The 10,600-nt window shown below is 45.4% G+C and overlaps 1 protein-coding gene and 1 long non-coding RNA gene across 2 annotated transcripts; both read left to right on the forward strand.

Moving 5' to 3' along the window:
- Nucleotides 1–1,177: 1,177 nt before the first annotated feature.
- On the forward strand, nt 1,178–2,319 carry LOC124030358 (D-beta-hydroxybutyrate dehydrogenase, mitochondrial-like). The gene has a single exon (XM_046341733.1). It carries the CDS (start codon nt 1,226–1,228, stop codon nt 1,667–1,669), a length of 444 nt encoding a protein of 147 aa, XP_046197689.1. The 5' UTR covers nt 1,178–1,225; the 3' UTR covers nt 1,670–2,319.
- Nucleotides 2,320–2,655: 336 nt separating this feature from the next.
- Nucleotides 2,656–7,044, forward strand: LOC124030357. Its single transcript, XR_006837948.1, has 2 exons — nt 2,656–5,802; nt 6,391–7,044. It is a non-coding gene; the product is annotated as an uncharacterized LOC124030357 (long non-coding RNA).
- The last annotated feature ends 3,556 nt before the right edge of the window (nt 7,045–10,600 follow it).

Here is a 10,600-nt window from a genome sequence, read left to right on the forward strand (position 1 = left end):
GGTGGTACAGGGGGCTCTGTTTAGGTGGTGGTGGTACAGGGGCTCTGTTTAGGTGGTGGTGGTACAGGGGCTCTGTTTAGGTGGTGGTGGTACAAGGGGCTCTGTTTAGGCTGCGGTGGTACAGGGGGCTCTGTTTAGGCTGCGGTGGTACAGGGGGCTCTGTTTAGGCTGCGGTGGTACAGGGGCTCTGTTTAGGTGGTGGTGGTACAGGGGGCTCTGTTTAGGTGGTGGTGGTACAGGGGCTCTGTTTAGGTGGTGGTGGTACAGGGGGCTCTGTTTAGGTGGTGGTGGTACAGGGGCTCTGTTTAGGTGGTGGTGGTACAGGGGGCTCTGTTTAGGTGGTGGTGGTACAGGGGCTCTGTTTAGGTGGTGGTGGTACAGGGGCTCTGTTTAGGTGGTGGTGGTACAGGGGCTCTGTTTAGGTGGTGGTGGTACAGGGGCTCTGTTTAGGTGGTGGTGGTACAGGGGGCTCTGTTTAGGTGGTGGTGGTACAGGGGGCTCTGTTTAGGTGGTGGTGGTACAGGGGGCTCCGTTTAGGCTGCGGTGGTACGGGGGCTCTGTTTAGGCTGCGGTGGTACGGGGGCTCCGTTTAGGCAAAATGTTGTTTGTGTGGAATGTAATGTACTGCATTGAGCTGGTAGAAAATGAGTGACAAACTGACTGGCGCTTTGGTCAATCAGTCGCTGTTCTGTAAAGCTCCTGAAGAATGTTTTTAAGAGGCTAGTTGGACTGTAGAGGCATGCCACTGGAGCTTTGACTAACAGGCTCAGAGCTTGGGTTCATACTGCTTTTCTTCTAGAAATAAAAAGTGAAAAGGTAGACTCCTGTTGTCACCAGCAGCACCTCAGAGATTCATAGGAGAGTGATGCAATACTTTTCCGTGTTTCAACGCTCTTCGTTGTTTCAGAAATCGATTGCTGTTTACTTTGTGCATTGATGAATCCACCTTTTAAATGTGTTTTAAATCAGTGTTGTTCAATAGGTATTGATCTACGTAATAACCTAATGCCACTGTGTTGTTCAATAGGTATTGATCTACGTAATAACCTAATGCCACTGTGTTGTTCAATAGGTATTGATCTACGTAATAACCTAATGCCACTGTGTTGTTCAATAGGTATTGATCTACGTAATCACCTAATGCCACTGTGTTGTTCAATAGGTATTGATCTACGTAATAACCTAATGCCACTGTGTTGCAGGTCGTGTGGTCAACCTGGCCAGTATGTATGGGCGGATGGGCAATGCCCTGCGTTCTCCATACTGCGTATCTAAATATGGCGTGGAAGCGTTCTCCGACTGTCTACGTTACGAGATGAAGGCCTGGGGGGTCAAGGTCTCCGTCATCGAGCCGGGGAACTTCATTGTGGCAACGGGCATCCTGACCCGGGACATTGTGGCGACCACGGCTGATAAACTGTGGCGCGAGGCGCCCCCTGGTGTCCAGGAGGACTATGGCCACGCCCACTTCGACAAGCACATGGCTCTGATGAGGTCATACTGTAGCAGCGGACAGAAAGATGTCCAGCCCGTCCTAGATGACATCACCGACGCCATCACTTCACGCCGCCCGTTCACGCGCTATAACCCCATGGAGCCTCACTGGTGGATCAGGATGCAGGTGATGACACACCTACCGGCCGCCATCTCTGACCGTCTCTACTTCTGAACTGGAGAATCTCCAATCGTCTCCATACGTACAGTTTATCCTATTGCATTAGGGTTCCGTTCCACTTTAGAGTCTAAAATTGGGGAATTCCCTATGGAAAATTACAAGCGATCGATTCTCAATATGTTAATCTAATTTGAATGAATTTCCTGACTTGACTGATTTTTAACAATTTCTAGTCTCCTTTTGATCATGAGATCAAGAGACCACTGCTGTAGCTAAGGATTCATTCACACTGGAAATCTCAGTGATTGAGCCATTTTGAACATTATGCACTATTGTCCTATCTACAATATATACGTTATTCACCCCCTTGGAAATGGGATCTTTTCTTCTTCTTAAGTAATAACTGAAGCTGTAATATTCAAGTGATGAAGCTGATGTTTGGAGGTTATATTGGCGCGAGTGTTAGGCTCGAGGTGAACACCAGCTCCCAGGGCATTATCACTTTTATACGGTTTATTAACATATTTTCAGAAACATTATTTTAATGAATTTACTCATACAGTTTCATCCTTCCGCGAGATATAGTCCCGACACAAATCTGGGGTTGCTACCCAAGCCGGCTGGTTGTTCATTCTATCGGTTCGGTTGCCAGAGACGCGACCCAGTCGTTGTCCTTTTGTTCTGTGTCTATGGACGCGACCCAGTCGTTGTCCTTGTTGTTCTGTATCTGGGGACGCGACCCAGTCGTTGTTCTGTATCTGGGGACGCGACCCAGTCGTTGTCCTTGTTGTTCTGTATCTGGGGACGCGACCCAGTCGTTGTTCTGTATCTGGGGACGCGACCCAGTCGTTGTTCTGTATCTGGGGACGCGACCCAGTCGTTGTTCTGTATCTGGGGACGCGACCCAGTCGTTGTTCTGTATCTGGGGACGCGACCCAGTCGTTGTTCTGTATCTGGGGACGCGACCCAGTCGTTGTTCTGTATCTGGGGACGCGACCCAGTCGTTGTTCTGTATCTGGGGACGCGACCCAGTCGTTGTTCTGTATCTGGGGACGCGACCCAGTCGTTGTCCTTGTTGTTCTGTATCTGGGGACGCGACCCAGTCGTTGTCCTTGTTGTTTTGTATCTGGGGATGCGACCCAGTCGTTGTCCTTGTTGTTCTGTATCTAGGGACGCGACCCAGTCGTTGTCCTTTTGTTCTGTATCTAGGGACGCGACCCAGTCGTTGTCCTTGTTGTTCTGTATCTGGGGATGCGACCCAGTCGTTGTTCTGTATCTAGGGACGAGACCCAGTCGTTGTCCTTTTGTTCTGTGTCTAGGGACGAGACCCAGTCGTTGTCCTTGTTGTTCTGTATCTATGGACGAGACCCAGTCGTTCTTTCTAAATGTTCCATGATGGCTGGCAATGATCTTATCCCTTGCTTGCTATTTGGCTAACACAGTCATGTCAAACAGTGTAGCCAGAATAACAGCACAGTAGCTGGGGTTTAAGCTGTTTTCTAGTGACTCTTTCGGGATACCTCCATTACAATGAGCTAATGATTTCTCCTGGAACGCTGGCTGGTTCTCTCTCTTCCCCCCCAACCTGAAGCTGGAATGACGAGCAGTTACTGTTGTTCTGTTGACATTTCATTTGATACATAAAAATGATGCTGAGTCATGATTTCGACTGGCTGAGAGAAGCTGCCTGTTTGTCCCGACATGTTCATTAACAGCTGGAGATACAATTTCAAAATTGTATTTTTAATTATTATTTTTTGCAAACGCAAGATTATTACAAATCTCCACTGTTGAAAACCAATTGTTAATCTAAAAGAAATGTGAGATAATGTCTACATGCTTTTTATAGTGGAGATCAAGTTTATAAGTTGCCTGGTTGGGCTGATGAGACAGTGGATTGCTTAGAGTAAATAGACATTTTAATGTCATAGATTTAGCCTGTGGTAACTTGTAGAATAGACAATGGCTGGAATGTGGTTTTAACCAACCAGGATTAGACCCACCCATATAAACCTTGATTGAGAATTATTCAACCCTCTGAGTCAATACATGTTAGAATCACATTTTGGCAGCGATTACAGCTGTGAGTCTTCTTGGGTTGGTATCTAAGGGGCCGATTTAGTCTGAGGAAATGCCTTTGCACTTCTCAGTTGGTATTCAGACTTACCAAGCACGTATTGCGCTCTACAGGTGTGGCTACCATGCCCTCAATGAATAAATATCATTCAATCACTGACAAACCTCCCACTTGCTAACCGATTATTTTCTTTGTTGTGAAGTTCACATTCAATAGTGTCTTCAGTACATTTATCGAAAGCCTTTAAATATGCTGTACCTTTGTTGACATGATTTTAATTTGGCCTCTTTAGGACTGGTTTCACATTTGCCTCCAGGAAAAATAATCTAGAACAGTAACTATATGTAGGCTATCTCCAAACAGCTTCCTCATTTTACCTAGCGGCATGGTAGCCTCGTGGTTAGAGCTATCTCCAAACAGCTTCCTCATTTTACCTAGCGGAATGGTAGCCTCGTGGTTAGGGCTATCTCCAAACAGCTTCCTCATTTTACCTAGCGGCATGGTAGCCTCGTGGTTAGAGCTATCTCCAAACAGCTTCCTCATTTTACCTAGCGGAATGGTAGCCTCGTGGTTAGGGCTATCTCCAAACAGCTTCCTCATTTTACCTAGCGGCATGGTAGCCTCGTGGTTAGAGCAAGTTCAAATCCCTGAGCTGACAAGGTACAAATCTGTCGTTCTGCCCCTGAACAAGGCAGTTCCCTGGTAGGCCGTCATTGAAAATAAGAATGTGTTCTTAACTGACTTCCCTAGTTAAATAAATTATTGATTATAAATGACAATGAATGGCTTTATTTCTATCAAGAATAAAATGAAGGTAAATTGGGCGGGTGTTTAAATCTGACGATTCTGTTACAAAACGTTTCTTAAGCAAATGGCACGAAATGGGGAGGGACCTACCTGAATTTGTCCAATAGAAACTCTTTTATTATCAAAACAGAACCAATGATTGCACGCTAGAGGCAGGCAAGAGGGTGTAAGGCAGTATTTAATGTTTTCACTGGCTGTCACCTTGATTACTCAAATGATTCTCTCAACCTTTTCACCTGCATTGTAAAACTTTCATTCTAAGTCTGTTGTAGCAACCTCATGATGGGTATAGGTCAAATTAGAGTATCATGTCGTGGCCTAAACATATCGATGATACATTGAACTGGGTGAATGACAGTCATCCAAATATGCTGTGATAGAAATAAGGCCGTCCTCGAACGGCACCGGCCGTGGCTGAGGTCACTCCGTAGACAGGAAAGTGTATAAAAAGCCAACACAGCGATGTGCTCTGGACCGAACTTCCCCCTGAGAGCTTTCCACACCTCAATTGTGCAAAAGTCTACATATTTTCAAGCAGATATAAGCCTCTAAACTGTAACTAGGCCACTCAGCAACATGCGATGTCATCTTGGTAAGGCACTCGTTTTATGTTGCCCGGTGTGTCAGGTTAGGACGAGGCAGTTACTGAGTGACATGTTGGATTTGCCCCAAACATAAGGCTTAACATTTATGCCAAAATGTTTATTCCTTTTGCAGTGTTTTATTTTTTTTTACGTCAGTGCCTTGTTATATACAGGATGCTTGTTTTGGAGTTGTCGGTTATCTGCTGTCACAGCCATTACAATCTGTAGCTGTTTTAAACTCCCCAAGGGTCTCTCATGGTATTATCCTGCCCTCCGTTCAGGAGGACTGTATACTTGTTGTGTCTGGGTGGCAATGAGACTTTCAAAAAAATCTCCCTGGTCTTTGTAGTTTAATCTGTGCTTGAAATTCAATGAATCATGTCAACCCCTACTATTTCATACAGTACAGGTAACTTATCATTTGTTAAGCAACAATTTACTCCTGAACTCATTTAGGTTAAACAAAGGAGGTGAATTGTTATGCAATGATTTATTTGTTTTTATTAATTTGTATAAATGTATTTTGTGTAGAACAATAAATCAAATCAAATACATTCCAATCCAATTTTAACACAAAATCCAAGGGGCTGAATACTGATTAGGGTGTTTGATATGACCTGTTACTGTCTGACTTATTATATGATGCAAGGTTAACATCTCTGTTCTACTGTTGGTTCTGAGGAGGATAACATCTCTGTTCTACTGTTGGTTCTGAGGAGGTTAACCTCTCTGTTCTACTGTTGGTTCTGAGGAGGTTAACCTCTCTGTTCTACTGTTGGTTCTGAGGAGGTTAACCTCTCTGTTCTACTGTTGGTTCTGAGGAGGTTAACCTCTCTGTTCTACTGTTGGTTCTGAGGAGGTTAACCTCTGTTCTACTGTTACTGTCTGACTTATTATATGATGCAAGGTTAACATCTCTGTTCTACTGTTGGTTCTGAGGAGGATAACATCTCTGTTCTACTGTTGGTTCTGAGGAGGTTAACCTCTCTGTTCTACTGTTGGTTCTGAGGAGGTTAACCTCTCTGTTCTACTGTTGGTTCTGAGGAGGTTAACCTCTCTGTTCTACTGTTGGTTCTGAGGAGGTTAACCTCTCTGTTCTACTGTTGGTTCTGAGGAGGTTAACCTCTCTGTTCTACTGTTGGTTCTGAGGAGGTTAACCTCTCTGTTCTACTGTTGGTTCTGAGGAGGTTAACCTCTCTGTTCTACTGTTGGTTCTGAGGAGGTTAACCTCTCTGTTCTACTGTTGGTTCTGAGGAGGTTAACCTCTCTGTTCTACTGTTACTGTCTGACTTATTATATGATGCAAGGTTAACATCTCTGTTCTACTGTTGGTTCTGAGGAGGATAACATCTCTGTTCTACTGTTGGTTCTGAGGAGGTTAACCTCTCTGTTCTACTGTTGGTTCTGAGGAGGATACCATCTCTCTGTTCTACTGTTGGTTCTGAGGAGGATACCATCTCTCTGTTCTACTGTTGGTTCTGAAGAGGGTAGTCTCTCCACAAAGCGTCTTTAAGAGTAGTACTGGTCTAGGATCAGGTCCTCCTTGTCCCTAACAATCAATCATTTTAATCTAAAACACTACACTAAGACGCTTTGTGGATACGTCTACCAGGGTCCAGAGCTAGGGAGGGTTCCTGCTGTTCTGTTGTGGCCCAGTCCGGAACAGACCCAGGCTGCCTACTGTAAGACCCTGTGAGGCTTGGCTAGATTCACTCCAGGTTACATAATGACAACAGACTGGCTTGTGTTGCTGGCTACTGTCAGATTCTATTCATCCACACAGTTGGTTTTAAAAATGGGACTTTGGCCTTTTAAAATGTGTTTCAAGCCTTTCATACATTTACACATTAAACATTTCCTGCTGTGGAAAGTGTGGATTGGAATTTGTCCATTTTAAAAGTTAATAGTAAAATGTTATTAGAGGATGATTTGAAATAAACTAAGTTTGAGTCATTTATTCATTTTGTTGTAGTTCATGTGGTTGACTTCTGTCCAAACCACCAGAGGAATGTTCACCACTATAGCTGGCCACTAGATGGTAGAACTGCACAGTACAACATGTTAGACAGATAAATGAGTGGTCTATCAGCAGCAGTGTTCCAGTTAATGGCATCTTTCTATTCCATATATATGTGTATATATATATACCGCTGGTCAAAGGTTTTACAACGCCGACTCATTCAAGGGGTTTGATTTATTTTCAACATAGTAGAATAATAGTGCAGACATCAACTATGAAATAACACATATGGAATCAAGTAGTAACCAAAAAGTGTTAAACAAATCAAAATATATTAAAGAATTTGAGATTCTTCAAATAGCCATCCTTTGCCTTGACAGCTTTTCACACTATTGGCATTCTCTCAACCAGCTTCACCTGGAATGCTTTTCCAACACTACTGAAGGAGTTCCTACATATGCTGAGCACCTGTTGGCTGTTTTCCTTCACTCTGCAGTACAACTCATCCCAAACCATCTCCAATTTGGTTGGGGGATTGTGGAGAGCCAGGTCATCTGATGCAGCACTCCATCACTCTCCTTCTTGGTAAAATAGCCCTTTACACAGCTTGGAGGTGTGTTGGGTCATCGTCCTGCTGAAAAACAAATTATAGTCCCACTAAGCCCAAACCAGATGGGATGGCGTATTGCTACAGAATGCAATATTTGTTATAGGAAACAAACAAAACACTCGAGCTATTCGAAATCAAAACTTTGTAGAGACACCTGTTGCAGAAATTACAGCTGCAAGTCTCTTGGGGCATGTCTCCATCAGCTTGGCAGATCTAGCCACTGGGATTTTCCCCAATTCTTCAAGGCAAAACTGCTCCAGTTTCTTAAAGTTGGATGGGTTCCACTGGTGTGCAGCAATCTTTAAGTCACACCACAGCTACCACAAATATCACATTTGGATTGAGGTCTGGGCTTTGACTAGGCCATTCCAAGACATGTAAATATTTCCCCTTAAACCACTCAAGTGGTCAAGCAGTCAATTGAAATAAATGTATTGATATACACTGCTCAAAAACATAAAGGGAACACTTAAACAACACAATGGAACTCCAAGTCAATCACACTTCTGTGAAATCAAACTGTCCTCTTAGGAAGCAACACTGATTGACAATACATTTCACATGCTGTTGTGCAAATGGAATAGACAACAGGTGGAAATTATAGGCAATTAACAAGACACCCCCAATAAAGGAGTGGTTCTGCAGGTGGTGACCACAGACCACTTCTCAGTTCCTATGCTTCCTGGCTGATGTTTTGGTCACTTTTGAATGCTGGCGGTGCTTTCACTCTAGCGGTAGCTTGAGACGGAGTCTACAACCCACACAAGTGGCTCAGGTAGTGCAGCTCATCCAGGATGGAACATTAATGTTAGCTGTGGCGAGAAGGTTTGCTGTGTCTGTCAGCGTAGTGTCCAGAGCATGGAGCGCTACCAGGAGACAGGCCAGTACATCAGGAGACGTGGAGGAGGCCGTAGGAAGGCAACAACCCAGCAGCAGGACCACTACCTCCGCCTTTTGTTTATTAGCCGCGAGACATTGGGGATGTTTAGATGTGAGGTTTATTCTTTTACAAGATCCTCTCCATAAACTGTATAAATCACTACTTTTCACAGCACATCCCAGTCCACTCTACTGTCTGTATCATATCGCTCTCTCACATACTGTACACACACACACACACACACACACACACACACACACACACACACACACCCACCCTCCCACACACACACACACACACACCCACACACACACACACACACCCTCCCACACACACACACACACACACACCCTCCCACACACACACACCCTCCCACACACACACACCCTTCCATACACACCACCCTCCCATACACACCCACCCTCCCACACCCACCCTCCCACACCCTCCCATACACACACCCTCCCATACACACACACCCCTCCCATACACACACACCTCCCACACACACACCTTCCCATACACACTCTCCCACACACACACACCCTCCCATACACACACACTCTCCACACACACACACCCTCCCATACACACACCCTCCCATACACACACACACCCTCCCACACACACACACCCTCACACACACCCACCCTCCCACACACCCACCCTCCCATACACACCCACCCTCCCACACACACCGTTCCATACACACACACCCTCCCATACACACACCACCCTCCCATACACACACACCCTCACACACACACCCCTCCCCCCACACACACACACCTTCCCATACACACTCTCCCACAACACACACCCTCCCATACACACACTCCTCCCACACACACTCTCTCCACACACACACACCCTCCCATACACACACACCCTCCCATACACACACACCCTCCCACACACACACACCCTCACACACACTCTCCCACACACACACACCCTCCCATACACACACACCCTCCCATACACACACACCCTCCCACACACACACACTCTCCCACACACACACACCCTCCCATACACACCCTCCCACACACACACACCCTCCCATACACACACACCCTCCATACACACCCTCCCATACACACACACCCTCCCATACACACACACTCTCCCATACACACACTCTCCCACACACACACACACCCTCCCATACACACCCTCCCATACACACCCTCCCATACACACCCACCAAGTCCACCTCAGTTTATACAGTATCCTCAGACACATCCAATTCAAGTAAACCTTGCTAGAAAAACAATAAATACCCATTCAGAAGCAGTTTCGACAAACTAACTCTGAAGAACAAAACAATATCAATTGTAAAGTTGGAGTTGATACTGGACTCTGTTGATGCTGATGACATTTGGTGTTTTGAAACAGATTTTAAACTGGATCTTTACAGTAGTAAGGCTCGTGCAACAGGGTCCATTTGAATTGAAGTTACGAAGCTATTTGAATTTAAAATGTTAAAATGTAAAAAACAAAATGAAATAAATAGCGTTTCATTTTCAGGGAGACCTGCTCCTCTAACTACTGCTCCTCGATCCTACTGCTCCTCTAACTACTGCTCCTCTAACTACAGGAAAGTGAATACTTTTACATCAGTACTGAAATATGAAATACATCTTTATAAAAGAAGGGAGAGGATTATACACATACCAGTGTGGCTGTGTCATTGATAGCTGTCATCCCACTGGGGTTGGTGAATGTTCTAGCACTGCCAAGCTGAGCTGTAGACCGATGCTTGTATCCACAAAACATCTCTGAGTAGGATCGAGGAGCAGTAGGATCGAGGAGCAGTAGGATCGAGGAGCAGTAGGATCGAGGAGCAGTAGGATCGAGGAGCAGTAGGATCGAGGAGCAGTAGGATCGAGGAGCAGTAGGATCGAGGAGCAGTAGGATCGAGGAGCAGTAGTTAGAGGAGCAGTAGGATCGAGGAGCAGTAGGATCGAGGAGCAGTAGGATCGAGGAGCAGTAGGATCAGAAGAGTAGTAGGATCGAGGAGCAGTAGGATCAGAGGAGCAGTAGGATCGAGGAGCAGTAGGATCG

Source organism: Oncorhynchus gorbuscha, unplaced genomic scaffold (assembly GCF_021184085.1).
Source record: "Oncorhynchus gorbuscha isolate QuinsamMale2020 ecotype Even-year unplaced genomic scaffold, OgorEven_v1.0 Un_scaffold_10811, whole genome shotgun sequence".
Classification (NCBI taxonomy): domain Eukaryota; kingdom Metazoa; phylum Chordata; class Actinopteri; order Salmoniformes; family Salmonidae; genus Oncorhynchus; species Oncorhynchus gorbuscha.

Bases quoted from the DNA above. Each gene is read 5' to 3' on its own strand.
- LOC124030358 (XM_046341733.1), top strand. From the start codon at position 1,226: ATGTATGGGCGGATGGGCAATGCCCTGCGTTCTCCATACTGCGTATCT.